Here is a 17,354-nt window from a genome sequence, read left to right on the forward strand (position 1 = left end):
AACTCAAGCCTGGGCTTTTCTCTCCTTATTCTCTTCTCAGACCATCTAGTTTGCTCCTATGGAATTTAATTTTTTTTTTCTTATCCTATTACCATCCTTTCATCCTGTTTCCATCTACCCAACCTGTTCAAGTAACAGTTCATGTATTTCATAGGTCCCTCTCCTCAGCATTTCTAACCTTTTAAAAAAGTCCTTTCAATCTTATTTATATGTATCTACGTTTATGTGTGTATGAGCCCATGGAGGCAAGAACAGGGCACAGGACCCTGTGGGTCTGGACTTACATGTTATTGTGAGCCATTCAATGTGGGTACTGATAAATGAACTCAAGTCCTCTTCAAGAACAGTACTTTCTCTTAAGTATTAAATCTTAGGTGTCATAGGTCAGTACATACAAAGGTGTTTTATGCTTTTGTATTGCATTCTATTCTGAATATGTATTAAGAGTTACTTAACTAGCTCCTATGGGTAGGCATTTCAAATTTCTTATCATTATGAAGAATGTTGCAATGGATACTTTTGATGTGATCGTTTTGCACATGTGAACTAATAATTGGGATAAAACATCCAGAGAGAATTTGCTGAACTGAAAATTACATGTAAAGCCAGGTGTGTGGTATACATTTGTAATTCTAGCAGTTGGGGAATTGAGGCAGGGGGATTACGAAATTCAAAGTCAGCCCATGAGAGCCGTTTCTACTCTCCTCCATCAAATTACACGCATTTGAAAAATCATGTCCACAGAGGTGTTAATTTATACTCCTAACAGGCTAACAGTAATGGAATTCTCATAAAATTAAATATGATCAATATATTAGTGGCAATTAAAATTGTATCACAAACCTCTTTTAAACTCATCAAACTTTAAATCTTAAAGATTCACTTGTGTATTTGATGTATTTTACTTGAGCAACTTGAGTATCTCATAAGTATAAGACTTTGTGTTTCCACTCCTTCCCCCTTAATCCCCACCAGCCCAGCAGTACGTGTCAAGTCTACCTCCTATTTAATCTTCAAGCATCTGTATGCCTCTTTTTCACTACCATGGCCCTAAGCCAAGCACACATAAGCAAGCTAGTTGCCTAACAAGCTCCCAACTTTCTCTCACTCTTCTAAATTACACCGTTTAAAGTCCACTTGTTAAATAAGACATTTAGCTAACTCATTGGCTTCCCAGTACCCTCAAGAAACCCTACATTCTATGTCTTATTGCTCTTGGACCTTAGTTACAAGCTCTTACATAGTAATCTTTAAGTCACCTGGGCTCTCACCTCCCTGTCACCTCACTTCCTCATGCCTGGCTATTCTGGCCTTTCTTGCAGTTGTCAAAGCTAAGGGCCACTTGTCAGTCTCTCCCTTAAAATTTTGAATTTTTGTTTCAGAGCATTGTAGTTCTTTGCTTAATTGTGTATTATTACATCTCCTCTTCTACTATACAGTAAACTCCATGAGAGACTATTCATTTGCTGTTGTGACCCCAGAGGCTGGACAGTACTCATATAAAACAAAAAGTAGTGTTCATTCCATGCAAGCTCGGAGTCAGGCAAAGGAGAATCTACTCTGCTACAATCTGTAACACCTTCCCCAATGGAATGTAAACTTCCTTGACAATGAAAATTACATTCCACTTTGAATCACAAACACTAGTGGCCAACTAAGTGGTTGGCAGACAAAAGAGAAAGTAAGTGGCTCAACAGTATAAAGCTACACATCTTTCGCTATAGATAGCTGGTTTATAAAGAACAATGCTGCCCTTTTCCTTAGGGACTAGACGCATGAAAACAAGCCAATGGCCATATCTTGTGTGTTAATACTGATTAGTTATAGCTGGGTGGGTAAAAAACTTACCAGAGCAGACTTCCCCACGCCTCCTGAACCAAGGACCACTAGCTTGTACTCACGCATGATGTGCTCTGTTTAAATACTGACAACCTGAAAAGCAAAAAATGAAAATAAAAATTCACAAACATACAAAACAGCTTAAGAATATAGCATCAAACACAGGATTTTGCTTAAAAAAATTTTTCCTTGATATTATCTAGCCAGAGCACAGAGGTTATTGAGCAAAAATCAAACATTTTTCAATAATAGCTTTATAGGACTAGTGCCAGACACTTTAATTTATTGAAGATGATCTCTTACTAGGTGCCAATCATTAAGCCTATTCATGTTACTTTGAAGAGCAACCATAAACGGGATGTTAAAATCAATACAGTCTTAAAACTAAAACCATGAGCTAATTATTTGCAAAGCTGCACTTTGGAGATAATCATGAGTTTTAATATAATCTACATGCTATTTTACATGCTTAAAACATATAGTAGTTCTGTAATATTTTATTCATTGTTACATTACAGCTGAACTGTGTAAAATGTCAACTTGAAAATTCTTAGAATATAAATAGTAGGTGAAAAGACATGTTAACCTGTACCAGCAGGGGTTAGTAAGCACTCCCTAAGATCCAAAGAGCTGCAGAAAATAAATGGATTATAAGCTTATCTTACAAAGTAAAAGCCAGGAAATGATTTCCAGTGGCCCATATGGAGTAACAAAGGTAAAACTTTTCACCCTATAGGAAACTGCTGGAACACTGGGCAAAAAATGAGATAATTATTTTAGACATTGAGAAATAAATAATGTAGGATGGTAACATGTGGATAAGAAAGATATGAAGTGAGACTCAAGCTCCTTAGCTTTCTGTCTGAAGACACTTTAGGCTTGTGCTACAGGAGAAAGGATTCAAGAACAGCTTTGCAAATATACCTGAGAAAAGAGAGCTAGGCTCTGACAATTCCAGAAATCTTCAGAAGGACCCACTGGAGACTGGGACCAAGCTCTCACTCAATGACTAACTGAAGAATGAATGGGTAACTGTCAGTTTTACATAGTCTTCCAACCAAAACAACAGAGGTGCATATTTTATCCAGACACTGGTTTTTCTCGGCATGATTAAATTCCATGGACTATCAAGAGTAATTGACTTGACAATATATTCCTTAGAAATGTATCCAAAAAAAAAAAAAAAAAAAAAAAAAAAACCAAAAACAAAAAAAACTACCAAGCATGTAGACTGAACTACGTAAGATAAAGCAGAGACCTATATGCTGCTGAAGTCCCAAGGTTCACCTGGTGCTTGAGAATGGAGTTCTTTCTTGGTCAAACGCCAGGCATCCACTAGATACCTCACACTTCAGCTGAAAAAAATCTAACAACCCCCTTAGTGATTCTTTTCATGCTTTTCAACATGGGGCTTTACAAAAGCCATGGCCGGGTGGGGTGGCTCACACCCTTAACCACAGCACTCAAGTGGCAGATCTCTGTGAGTCTGATGCCAGTCAGGGCTACCTAGTGAAATACTGCCACACAAAGAAGAAAGTTATGGAATGTGAAGCTGAGCTGTGCTTACAAAGGTACCTGTACTAATATAGTTTACATTTATCTAGTTACCCAAAGGGAAGAAAACAGTGATTTTTTTTAATTTAAATTTCACCTTTTATGCGCATGAGCGCTCTGATTGCTTGCATGTCTGTGCACTAGATGTGTGCCTGATACCCATGGAGGCTAGAAGAGAGCACCAGACAGATTCCTTGGAACTGTAGTTACTTATGGTCATAAGCCACCACATAGGTGCTGTGAATCAAACCTGGGTCATCAAGAATAGCCAGTGTTCTTAACCTCTGAGCCATCTTTCCAGTCCTGACACAGTGATTTTTTTTAAATGTTATTATGGTTACATTTGTATAACATGGACTGAAGAAAGAACAGATGAACAGTTAAAGGAGATTAGTTAAGAAGCCACATCAGTAGTTTAGTGAGACCTGACAGGGGCCTGTATTGCAACACCAGGGCTGAGATGAGGTCAGTGCTTTTCTGAAGGTTCGGGACTCTACTTGATCAGAGGTAACTGTCAGGAGAAAAAAAGAAAGACACTCATAACTTCTAGGTATCAAGCTTGAGCAAGTAAGTGGCTGACAGGACACCTGCAACTGAAACAGGTACATTTCTTAGAGAAATGCAGTTTGAAAGTCCTGTGGGAAAAGTATGTAAGAGAATTTGATAGCTATTTTTGAAACTCAAGTTTGGAAGGGACTGAAAGATGGCAGCAATTAAAACCACAGCAGCAGACAAAATCAACTAAGGAGCACTCAGCGAAAAGAGAAGCAAGCTAAGAAGGAAACTGAAGATAACCACATGTTATCACAGAGACATAAAAGGAAAGGTGAGCTGTGCTAAGTTTGTGCTTGACCAACTCATGTGGTATCCTAAATATGTATTGGACAGTTCTCTTCTGTACCTGAGAACAACGCTGATGGCTAAACACAAGAAAGAGCACACTGCTTCCCACACCAAGCCTGTTCCATCCTCCTCCAAGCCTCGTAAGGGATTGCTGTCATTATGACAGTGTGTGAACTCACTAGCTCTCTAACTCAAGTTTCTCTCTTTCATGAGGTATACACAAAACAGTGAACTTGTTTATATTCCCCAAATGCCTCCAGATCTTCTACGGAAACAGGAATTAGGGAAAGAATTCAGAGATGATCAAATTACTTGGGGGAATTCTCCAACAACAGAATATTTAGATTCTGTTCCTTAACAAAATAGTTAAGATATCCAACTTTCAAAGTCATTTTCACATACAGAATATTGGTTGTAGATATACATACATAGGCACATCCATAGAAACAAACAAAAAAATAGCTTGTCCAACAAGCACACACATACAAATTATCAGTAACAGTAACGGGAATTAACATTTTCTTTCTAAAAGGAGTTACTTCTAACACATCACTGCCAAATTAAAAAAAAACCCACTATATTCTTCCAAGCAAACTCTGTGTCTTTTTATGGAAATCTCTTGTGTCCTGCACTCCCAACAAGCACCAGAAAATGTCTTACTTTGGCTAAGACTACTGACAAATACAGAGGACAGGATAAACATGGCACTCTGTTTAAGTTTTAAGTCAATCTTGACTCCTTAACATTATGGTTCAAGTTCTAAAAATTTTTTTTTCATTCTTCCTTCAGCAAAACTAGTTTTAGAAAATAACATAACTTGGTTGTCAAAGCAAATAAACCCTAAATTTGTTTTCTGTATTTTAAAAAATACACAAACTAAAGAACTATAAGACAAAAGTTTTTCCTGCAAATTGAACCTAAAATATAAAATTTACTAAAGGAAATCAAGTATTTGAATGAGGTGAGAAAATTTAAGATATTTGAGCTAAACTTCAAACAGCAGTGACCCCAAAGGTGCTCTCCTAGAAACTGCTTGCTATATTTAACCTTATTCACTTATTCATTCATAGACAGTCTCATTACGCATCCCTGGCTGACATGGTCAATACTCTGTAGACCAGGCTGGCCTCTGACAGACAGATCTGCCTGCCTCTGCCTCTGGAGTGCTCGAATTAGAAGTGTACACCACCTTCTATTAAAACTGGGCAAGGCAACCCAGTATGAGGAGCAGGGTCCCAAAAGCCAGTCAGAGACAGCCCCTGCTACACAACTGTCACATATATGCAGAGGGCCTAGGTCTTAACACAAGGTGAGGTGCTTAGTCTTTCTACAACTTGATATGCCATGTTTTGTCGAAATCCATGGGAGGCCTGCCCTTTTTCGAAAGAAATGGAGGAGGAGTGAATGGAGGGGAGTAAGGAGGGAAGTTGGGGGAAGATTATGGGAGGAGAGAAAGGAGGAAAAACTGCAATCGAGAAGTAAAATAAATAAATAAGAGGGGGGAGAAAGAGAAAAAGAAAGAAAATAAATAATTGGAGAAAAAGTGTGTGTCACCATACCCCAGTCCATGGTTAAATGTTTGCAGATACCAGCAATATTATTTATTTATTTCTGAGACATAGTTTCTCTATTATACTGCCCTGGCTATCCTGGAACTCATTGTGTAGACCAGGCTGGCCTCAAGCTCAAGAGATTCACCTGCCTCTGTCTCCCAAGTGTTGGGATTAAGGTGTGCACCACCACACCGGAGTCAATATTTTAAAACCGGTAAGTGGGGCAGAAGCTGGAGCTTATTAGTTGAGTACAGCATGCAGCTTGGGATTGGATTCTCAGCACTGCAAAACAAAACAGAATAAAACTCTGGCAAGTGGCCACAGCATGTTTTAGGGAGGGGGGAAATGCATACAGAAACCATGACAGGATTTAGCTTTCTAAAACAAACAACCATCTTAGTAGTATAACATATGGAAAACCCCAGTTTTCTGATATGAAACCGTATAATTACTATCTCATTGAAAGCATTCACCTTGAAACCCTCTTTTCTTGCAGTTTCTAATACTCTCTAGACTGGTCTACTTGGGGAAGGAAGGGAGTGTATATACAGAAACTGATGAGGAAATGAAAGGTGCCATGTGGTGTAAATAGTGGATTGAGTCTCAGAACTTTTCATGCTCACCATGCATCAAATCTGCAGGTGCTCAAGTCCCTTACATACCACAACATCTGTATAAGAACTACAGATATCTCCCTATATACTTTAAATCATTTCTAGATTGCTTGTGACACCTCATAAAATGTGAATGTTATGTAAGTTGTTACCATCACATGTTATTTATGGTATGATACAAAAAGAAAAAAAATGCCCATGCTCAGTATAGATGTCATTTTCTTTCTAAATATTTTTTATTCATGACTGGTTTAAGCCACGAGTACAGAATATAAGATTATAGCATGTCAGCTGTATTTCATCAGACTATATGGCCTAACAAACCACAAAACATTGATTATATGGCCCCTTAAAGAAAAGACTGCTAATCCGCTCCAGTTTACCAGAGGAAATATTAATATATCCAGAGGACTAGACGAGAAGGGTAGAAATGTTAGAACAGAACATAAAAGAAAAAGAAATTAACTGTAGTGATTTCTGTCTGCCTACCATGTACAAAATACTGTGTTAAGTACTTTATTTGTTAATATTTTTAATTCACACATTCTTAATATTCTCATTTTTATCTCAATTATCCTCATTTTAAAAGAAAGATTTATTTTAATTTTCTGTGTAAAGATGTTTTGCCTGCATGTCTGTGTACCATATGCATGCAGTATCCAAGGAAACCAAAAGAGGGCAATGGATCCCTGGAACAGCAGTTATAGACAAGCGTATTATCTTCATTTTTTTAAAAAAATGATTTTATTTTTATTTTATGTCCATTGGTATTTTGCCTATATGTGTGTCTGTGTGAGAGTGTCAAATATCCTGGAGCTGGAGTTACAGACAGTTGTGAGCTGGGTGCTGAGAAATGAACCTGGGTCCTCTAGGAGAGCAGACCGTGATCTTAATCACTGAGCCACCTCTCCAGCTATTATCTTCATTTTTATAGCTGAGTCAGAGAGGCTAACACTAAACTAAGCAAGCTCTTCAGAGATGGAGGGCTGATTTCATTTAGATGAGAAAGGACAACCACAGATCAGAAAAACTATTTGAGAGACAAAAAAATTTTTTTTAAGATAATAACAAAACTAAAGAAACAGTTAAAGAGACCCTGTGAGAGGCTGTAAAATAAATGTTTAAAGACCTTTCGAGGTTATAATGTTTATCTAAAAAATCTACTGGAGACTTATAAAACATGATTATATAAAAAGTTGGTAGATGGGATGAAGAGGAAAGCATGGTTTAAAATAAGAGTCAGTTACTGAGTTTATATACTGAGCCCAGAGCGTAGAAGAAAAGGACAGAGACAGGGAATATATAGTAAGAGGGTGCTATGATTTGAGTATATGCCAATCTCATGTGCTGGAAACATAATCCTCAAAGTCATATCTTAATAGTATAATATTTGAGAGGTGAGACTGAATCATGAGGGCTTCGATCATTAACAAAGAATTATTGGGTTGTCTGAAGATTGGCTTTGTTATATCAAAGTGTTCCTTTGCTTTGGAAAAGGTTGATTATTTGTCTCTATATGGAAAAAATTCAAGTCTAAACAACTGTGGAAAAATGTCATGCCAACAAACTAGATGAGCATACTTTCAAAATTACTAGGAAAGGTGCTAAGGAGTGGCTCGGTGATAAGGTGTGTGCTGCTCAAGCATGAGGACCTGAACTTAGGTTCCCAGCACACAAATAAAAAGCCAAATGTGGTGGGTTGGGTCTGGTGGTGCATACCTCTAACTCCAGCACTAGTAAGGTGGGGATGGGCAAAAGGGGAGCTGGGCAAGGGGTGGGGAATGAGAGGCAAATTCTAAGGGATGCCTGGGTAACCAGTTTTACAATAACAGTGAGTTCAGGTTCAGTGGAAAACTATGTCCCCTCTAAATAGGGTAGAGAACAATAAACGAATACCTGACATCAACCTCTAACACTAACATATGTAAGACAGATATAAACACGCTTGCACCCTAAACACCCACATCCACCCCACAAAAGAAACACATACACACATAACTAGGAAAGCAAAAACAAAAACAAGAAAATTTATTCAACCAGACTCAGAAACTGAATCAACAATATTAGGTCTAAATTGGGTTCCCCAAATGGCAGCCCTGATGACAATGTCTTAAACAGGACGACTCTGCCTGCCCCAGTGGACAGAAGGATTGTTATACTGGGTAAACAGGAACTTAAAGTAAGCATTTGGGAATCTCTGCAGGCAGGCTTCTATTTACCAGGAAACCACTACCTCCCCTATCTGCCCGCAGTGGTCAACTACCTCAGACAGGGCATCTCAACAGCCTGCATCAGCTCCAAAAGCACCCCCACCCCTATCATTTAAAATCTGCTTGCTTTCCAGCAAACTGCTGTTCCCTATTCTCAGAGGCAGAATGGCAGTTTGTCCCCACCATTAACTTTTCTTTCTACCCACAGAATAGTCCAGTTCAGTGGTTTCACCGTATCCTCACTTACAAGAATGGTAAACAGCCGGCCGTGGTGGCGCACGCCTTTAATCCCAGAACTCAGGAGTCAGAGCCAGGAGGATCTCTGTGAGTTTGAGGCCAGCCTGGTCTACAGAGTGAGTTCCAAGACAGGCACTAGAAACTACAGAGAAACCCTGTCTCAAAAAACCAAAAAAAAAAAAAAAAAAAAAGGGGGGGGGGAGTGGTAAACAAAGATATTAGGAATAATGCAAAAGAGGACATTAGTCCCAACACAATGAAAAGAAACCCTAACTCCAATTCTGTACACTACATAAATGAAAAGAAACCCTAACTCCAATTCTGTACACTAAATATGGTGAACATTTCTTTATGAGAAGTCATTGCTGACAAATACAACACTTAGAAAATAATATACTTAACTTAGATGTGGCAAACTTGTACAAGGGGCTGTTTTTTGTCTTTTCTGGCTTTAAATATTAAAATTAAACTATAAGAACTTCTTTAGTGGCAAGCCACCAAACCCAGCACTAGACAGGTCATGAAGCCTCCTGTGATCTCTACTTCACACAAACTCCACTCCATTTCTGGGAGGCTGAGCTGTTAGAAGTTCTTTCCAGTGCTCTGGGTCTTGTAGTGGCCACTAGCTGGTTTCAGTTCTGCCCACTGTTATAAATAAAATAAAGAGAATTCCTCTTCTATTTCTATACTTCAAATGTTTGATGAGTTTTTTTTTTTTATTTCTTCCTTAGTCTCTATATGTATTCTTCTGAAATAAGTAGTCTTCTTCTAATGTTTTAAAACCTATTTCTGTTACTGCTCTGGTCTCCTCTAGAAAAGCTTCAGTCTCTCCTACTCCTTTTAATATATACTTGGTACTTGGGATATATCTTGGTGGCAAGGTTATTTGCATACCCCAGTAGTGTGCAAAAAACAAAAACCAAACCAACAAAACCATCCCATGGTTGCTTAGCAGTAGGAGTCACTATCTTTAACAAAAAATGTGGTCACTATTACCTTACTCTACAATTAAGTTACTTGAGTATTTTCCTCTATAATTCTAAGATTTATACTGCTGCCTCTTTATTTTGGTTTTAGATATCATGGTAAGAGTACCCATCTACAAAGTGCTAGAGAATCCCTTATCCAAAGTGGGCATAGAGGTGCTTCAGACTCTGAGCTGTCAATCTGCACTTGAGGAATTTGGAGCTCTGCTACTCAGCCCTCAGTACATCTACGTCTTAAGTAAACTTTTTAGTTGAGGGGAAAGTAGAGACCTTATTAGAAGGCTGGGGAATATGTATGATTTTTGTTTGTTTGCTTGCTTTTGTTGTTATTTTTAAGGAAAAAGCACTAAATTATAGCTTGTTCTTAGTGTCATCACTTTTTGGTGCATGAAAGAAACTTAGAAAAAACTCCTGGCAGTTTCCACTGATCCTTCGGTTCACAGCATTTCTCTGCATTTTCCTTATATACATATTAACTAGAAACACAAGTTATACTGTTTTAAAGAACCATCTATATCATCTAACTAAATCTTTGTCAAAATCGTTAATATGAGGCTGGGAATGATGGCACACACCTTTATTACCAACACTTAGAAGGCAGAGGAATGTGTACTGGAGCCTGCTTGTTCTACATAGTCAGTTCCAGGCCAGCCAAGGCTATATAGTGAGATCCTCACAAACAGACAAACATATACTACCACTTGAATGATAGTTAATTCATTGAATAAATCCTTGGAATTTTCTAAATATTCAAGTAAAAGAGTTTCAAAGGTAACAGTAAAATTTCTGTTGTTTGATAAGTAGCCTTGAAAGTTTTAACATACTATTGTGACAATAAAATAATCTACCAATAAATTTATCCACTGGCCAAAAATGTTGCTGTGTCTGGTAGTTAATATTGGTTGTCAACTTGATTGGGTCTGTAATAAACTAAGAGACATGTCACTGGGTAGGCTAAGGGTAATTTCCTGGAAGGATTAAGTAATGGAGAAATCCTCCATTGAAGTGGATAGTACCCGCCACCAGAGGGTCAGACAGAAGGTTCAAAAACTGTTGCTTTTTGTCTGCTTGCCCTTACGCCCTGCGGGTGAGTGCAGAGACTCTGCTACCATCTTTCACCAGCAGCAGAACTCAGCCTCTTGAACTTCTACACAGACAGTGGCTCTCCAAGAATCTTCCAGGCCTTCAGTGCCAAGTTAGGTCAGCGGAGGCATCTACTCTTGTAGACTCAACAGCTCTCAGCCTCTCCAGTATGTAGACAGACATTGTTGGACTACATACCATGTGTCATGTAAAACAACTAACTAAATCTCCTTTGTAATATCTATTCATTCTATTGTTTTTGTTCCCCTGGAGAACCCTAATACAATCTCAATCTCTGTCATATTTTTGGTGAACTTTTTTTTTCTTTTTCTTTTTTTGGTGACCCAGTGAGCTTAATGAGTACTGGCTACATGGGTACAGGAGAGGGGTTATTTAAAGAAACACGAGTTAACTTTTCAGTGGGTACATCACTGAAGAACCCCCCCCCCCTTTCTCAGCAACTATGAACTGCCAATATTGGTCATGATTGTTTTTGGTGTTTGAGTCAAGGTCTTGTTCTGTAGTATAGACTAGCCTAGAACTCACAGCAATCCTCCTGCTCCAGTACTTAAATGCTGTGGCTATAGGTGTGTGCTACCATGTCTGGCTCCTTTTCTAATAATGCATTCTTCATCAGGAATTACTTATCTCTAAACTCTATCTTTTGTAATCTTTCTTTGGGTATCCAAATAGGGATAATTGGTCCCAGGCTTTATTTTAAAAGTTACATTGATGCCGGGCGGAGGTGGTGCACACCTTTTATCCCAGCACTCGGGAGGCAGAGGCAGGCGGATCTCTGTGAGTTCGAGGCCAGCCTGGGCTACCAAGTGAGTCCCAGGAAAGGCGCAAAGCTACACAGAGAAACCCTGTCTCGGAAAAAAAAAAAAAAAAAAGGTTACATTGCTCTCCATTACCACCAACCTTGAAAGATATTTTAGTTTAGTTTGTTTGTTTTTCGAGGTTTCTCTGTGTTACAGCTCTAGCTGTCTTAGAACTTGCTTTGTGGACCAGTCTGGCCCCAAACTCAGAGATCCACCTGCCTCTCTGTCCTTCCAAGTGCTAGGATTAAAGGCTTTCACCACCACCTGGTGGTATTTTAGCTTTAATAGCTGTTACTTTCAGTACACTGTAGTTAATGAGTCTATTGTATTGGTTTTTATTTTTCTTTCACTAACTCTGCTGTTGTAAGTAATGGCAGATCTTTTCAAAGTAATTTGTTTCCCCTCTCTGGCTATTTTGATTGTGGTTTTAACTGAGCTGTTTAGGCTTAGATTTCTATTTAGCTTGCTTAGGATCTAATATCTTCAACTGGTGTCTTTTTGCTGTTTTGGAAATACTCAACCTTAACCTCCTTAAATATTATCTCTATTTGAGTTTTCCTCATATCTGGAATTCTGGTCAGACAACTGCTAGAAATCTCTTCCTGTATTAGGATGTAGATGAAGCTGCTATAATGAGTTTATATATTGTCTTAAACAATATTCAAGCCTCCCCCACCTCTGATCATATGGTCTAGGGCTTCTTTGGTAGTTTAGTAATATACAAGACAAACTTTTACATCTTACTCTGTCATTAAAGTACTACTTTCTATACAACCCCACTTCCCCCAAAATAGCTCACCAACCATGCTACTTTCTTGTCAGTCCATGGGACAGAAGACAAGGAAAAAGAGGCCATACTTTTCCTCCTTATGCATGACCTAGAAGTTGCACAATTTTCCACGTGCATCCCAAATTGCTAAGAATTTATCACCTAGAAGTTGCACAATTTTCCACTTGCATCCCAAATTGCTAAGAATTTATCACAAGGACAGAGTTCACTTGCTGGAAGGCAATGGAATGGAAGTGTTAGCTGGGCAGCAAGGCATTCAACTAGCACATCCATTCATGACTACAGGGAAAAGGTATCAGGAAAACAACACTTCCTGCCATAATTTTCAAGTCATCTTTCCTTACACATTTCTATCCTTGTCTCTTTTAGTTAATCTGTTTTCCAGATTATCTTCTTGTTCACTAGTTTTCTATCACAACTCATTTATTTAAACTTATTTATACAAATATATTTATATTACAAATGTGTATGTTTATAAATGTGTATCTTTAGTTTCTAGATATTTTTCCCTTCAAAGCTAATGACAATACTTCCCCATCTCATTTTCTTTTCCTTAAGTATCACAGTGAAACAGTTAAAAACCTGAACACAAGATCCACACTAGTTCATTTACTAAAGGGTTAGTTTACTAAAGGAAGTAACCATGTTACTTCCTCATTCTGTGCTTCAATTATTCACCTGTAAAGTGGTCCCTGCTTCACAGATATAAGAACTGACTGAATTAATATGTAGCATAAATTAGAATATTGGGAGAGTCACAAGAAGTTCTATAACACCAAGTATCATAATGCTATCATTTTTATATTTTAATTTAAATTTTCCTAAACATGTTATTCTATATACAATAATGATAATGCATGAAGCCAATGGGGGATCTAATTCAGCCATCTGCTGTTGTGTGTGGTTGGTCCTTATTTTCAGTATCTTTTTTCCTTTCTTTCTTTCTTTGAGATAGGGTTTCTCTATGTAGCCCTACCTGTCTTGGAACTCGGTCTGTAGTCCAAACTGGCCTCAACCTCAGAGATCCCCCTGCCTCTGCCTCCCGAGTGCTGAGATTAAAGGCATGCAACCACCAGCTCTTTTTTCTTTTTAAACTGAGTAATTTTTTTTTAACCATGACATGTGTTTGCTTCTGTTCAGGGGCTATCTCTGGCCAGAATTACTGTAAACCATATTCTTATCTTGAAACTCTCTACAAACTGAATCAGAGATGCAAATCTCACAGAGATTGGGTTATAACTATAAAATGTTCCCCTCCCCACTTTTATTCAGTTTTCCTTGTAGTTGTCCAGGGTTGGGGCCACATTAGACACACAATGGGCTGTTTCCTAATAGGCTGAGTTAGTCTCCTACCAGTATGTGTCCAAGACAATGTAACCAACCCCCAAAGTTCAGTAAATGGCCTCATGAAAAAAACAGGTTGTGGTAGTTGTTCTAGCTTCCACTTCTTAAGCCTGTACAGAGCATGCCCTCTAAAACACTCACTCTGGGGCTGGGACTTTGCTCTGCGGTAGAATGTTTCCATAGCATGTGCCCCACCACCATGCACAAGGAAATGGGGATGAGCCCACTCTTGTACAGGCTCGCTCAGGGGACAAGAGCTGCAGTGAGGTCATGAATCCAATGGCCAGGTCATATCCAAAGTACTGGCTCTCAAACTCTTCCTGCTCCCCCTTCTGCTGTGTCACTACTTTGTTAAAGGTAGAGTAAGGGAAGAGGACAGCAGTGTTAGAATTACCTAGAGAAAGAAACAGTTACCTTCCAGCTACAGAACCTACCTATTCCTTTTTTATTACCAAGACAACAGTCTTAAACAGTCATTATTGTTCTTCTAGGACTTCCTTGAAACTGCCTTATAACTAGGTCACTGTTGCTTAATCTCCACAGTACAATATAGCTCTACACTGCAACCAGAATGATCTTTTTAAGATCTCTCTCTCCCTCCACCTCTCCTTCTCTCAGTGTGTGTGTGTGTGTGTGTGTGTGTGTGTGTGTGTGTGTGTGTGTGTGTCTTACCATGGTCATTGTCTTAGTTAGGATTAATTGTCAACTTGACACAGCCTAGAGTCATCTCAGAAGAAAACCTCTACTGAGGATAACCATGAGCCCATGAGCAATCCAGCAGCATTCCTCTGCTATACATCATTGGGTGTGAATTCTCTGGTTGGAGGCAATGCTACATGGAATAGCAAGGTGTCCCGCTTCCAGGTTCCCACTCTGAGTTCCTGCCATGACTTCCCTCAATGATGGACTGTGACCCAGAAATAAATAAAATAAAGTAAACCCTTTCCTCCCCAAGTTGCTTTGATTAGCGTTTTATCACAGCAAAGGAAGAAACTATGACAATTACCATACTCCCTAGAGAATCAAATGGCTTCCTTCCCTTCTGGGGATACAGATTAAACCCCAGAACCAGTCTTCAAAGCTCTCAATAACTGGCCCCTTTGTACACTGTCTTCCGCTACACTTGTACTCACCACTGCCAGGCACCCTGACTTTCCCTTCGGTCCCTGTCATCTGGCATGCTTGCCTTTATCATGGGATTATACAAAAGCAGTTGTTTCTTTTTCCTAAAATGCTTTTTATCTTCCTTCTCCACTTAGCTAATGCTGACTGTCATCCTGAGATCTCAGTGTACTACTTCCATAACAGACTTTCTAGGGATGGGGGAATGGTTCAGTGGGCAAAGCGCTTGACGTGCAAGCATTAGGGCCTACATCTGAATCACCAAAACCCATATAAAGCAGGATACAGTAGTGTATCTATACTTCTACAGTAGGAGAGAGGGCAGAGAAAGCCATGGGGCAGGGAAGACCATGGGCCATCTGACTGGTGTACTCTGCATAGAGGCAAACAACAATGAGACTCTGCCTCAAGCAAGGTAGAAGGTGAGAACCAACACCTGAGATTGCTCTCTGGCCTCCACGTGTTCCATGAGACCCTGTCTCAGAAAGGAAAAAAAAAAGAACCTTTTAATCTCATTCTTTCACAAAGCAATCTTATGGCACTGTTTTAATAACAAATTCTAGATTTGAAGTAGAGGGGCTGATAAAGATATGACACATGGCTGAATGTTGCATCATCTTATCAAATGCATATTCCCAATGCATTTGTATCAAATAATATATAATCTAATTTAGGGAGAAACTCATCATTTTGATTTTTCTTTTTAATCCCTGAAAGGCAGCTAAGAAAACAATTTTATAAACAACTTTAAACAGGCTTGTTCTTTCTACTATGAATTCTCATGCTATGAAGCAAGTGAGGTGGCAAGACTGGTTTTGGCGTTATTTGGTTTGTTTGCTTTTCTGAAGTGACTTTCAACATAACCCCAGCTGGCTTCAAACTCCAGCTCCTATCTCAGTCTTGGGAGCACACCACTAAACCTGCAGACAAAATGGGAACCTTGAGTAACACTGAGATGGATTTGAAAACTTGAAAAAGAACTAAAAAAGAAAGGCTAGGGGCACAGCTGCATGCCAAAGTCTAATTTGAATTCCAGCACCAGAACAGAATGAAAGAAACACTATCATTTCTTCTATGTCTTGTTTTAGTGTTAAAAAGTCTCATTTATTAATGCAGTAATTTAAATTGTAGTAGGTGATCAAGGTTACATATTACATCATTAAATCATTAGAATGAGCTGTTTTCTAGAAACAAAAATACTTTAAAATGTAAATCTCAAATGTATTTTTTACATTAAATAAAATTACTACTCCAAGGTAAAACGTAATTCTCATATTAAAATGATTTAATATTCATACAGAAGGGATGATCTTTGCCAAAGTGCCCATGACTATAACTTTTCCTTCTAAATGTCTAGTACTAGGAATGCCTCTAATTAACAGAAGGGAGAACAGTATCATATCCAAAAATATCCTGTACCCTGCCTTTGGGGACAACATGTGCTCTTGGATCCATGAGCTATCACAACTCAGTGAATGCCTGTATCCTGTTTAGCAACATAGGAAATCATCACAAAGCATAATGGCTGACTGATGGACATGGAAACGGGGCAAAGACAAACAACATTTATAAACTAGGCTAAAAAAACCTGTGTGTAGGTGTGCGTGTGCACGAGTGCGCAGGAGCATATACACACAACACAGGTAAATGCTGGACACCTTACTGCTTCCATCTTATTTTCTGAAACAGGGTCTCTCTCTAAACCAGAGCTCACTGGTTAGGCAAGACTAGCTGGCCAATGAACTCTTGGGATCCTGTTTCTGATTCCCTGTAGGATTACAGGTGTACACTAGCAGCCTAGTGTAGTGGTATTGTGTTCTCCAAAATATTGTGCACTCTAATAAACTTATCTGGGGTCAGAGACAGAACAGCCACAATATTAAACATAGAGGTTAGGCAGTGGCAGCACACGCCTTTAATCCTAGCATTCCAGAGGCAGAGATCTGCCTGGATCTCTGTGAGTTCAAGGATACAATCAAGCATGGTGACTCACACCTTTAATCCCAGAGAGTATGCCTTTAATCCCAGGGAGTGATGGCAGAAAGCAAAAAGATATATCAGGCGTGAAGACCAGAAACTAGAAGCATTTAGCTAGTTAAGCTTTTAGGCTTTGAGCAGCACAGTTCAGCTGAGATTCATTCTGAATGAAGACTGAGATGCTTCCAGTCTGAGGAAACAGGATCAGCTAAGGAACTAGTGAGGTGAGGTAGCTGTGGCTTGTTCTGCTTCTCTGATCTTCCAGCACTCACCCCAATACCTGGCCCCAGGTTTGATTTTATTAATAAGAACTTTGAAGATTCCTGCTACAGCCTAGCTTTTTACATGGGTGCTGGGGATCCAAACTGAGTCCTTATGACT

At 39.0% G+C, this 17,354-nt stretch overlaps 1 protein-coding gene across 1 annotated transcript in view; it reads right to left on the minus strand.

Annotated features, from left to right (window-relative positions):
- Rap1a (RAP1A, member of RAS oncogene family) overlaps nt 1–17,354 on the minus strand; it is an 80,862-nt gene that overhangs the window by 20,032 nt on the left and 43,476 nt on the right. The window contains exon 2 of the mRNA XM_037206963.1: nt 1,849–1,932. Within this exon, the coding sequence (XP_037062858.1) occupies nt 1,849–1,905 (57 nt within the window). The 5' untranslated portion in view covers nt 1,906–1,932. The remainder of the gene's footprint in view (nt 1–1,848; nt 1,933–17,354) is intronic.

Source organism: Peromyscus leucopus, chromosome 6 (assembly GCF_004664715.2).
Source record: "Peromyscus leucopus breed LL Stock chromosome 6, UCI_PerLeu_2.1, whole genome shotgun sequence".
NCBI lineage: Eukaryota > Metazoa > Chordata > Mammalia > Rodentia > Cricetidae > Peromyscus > Peromyscus leucopus.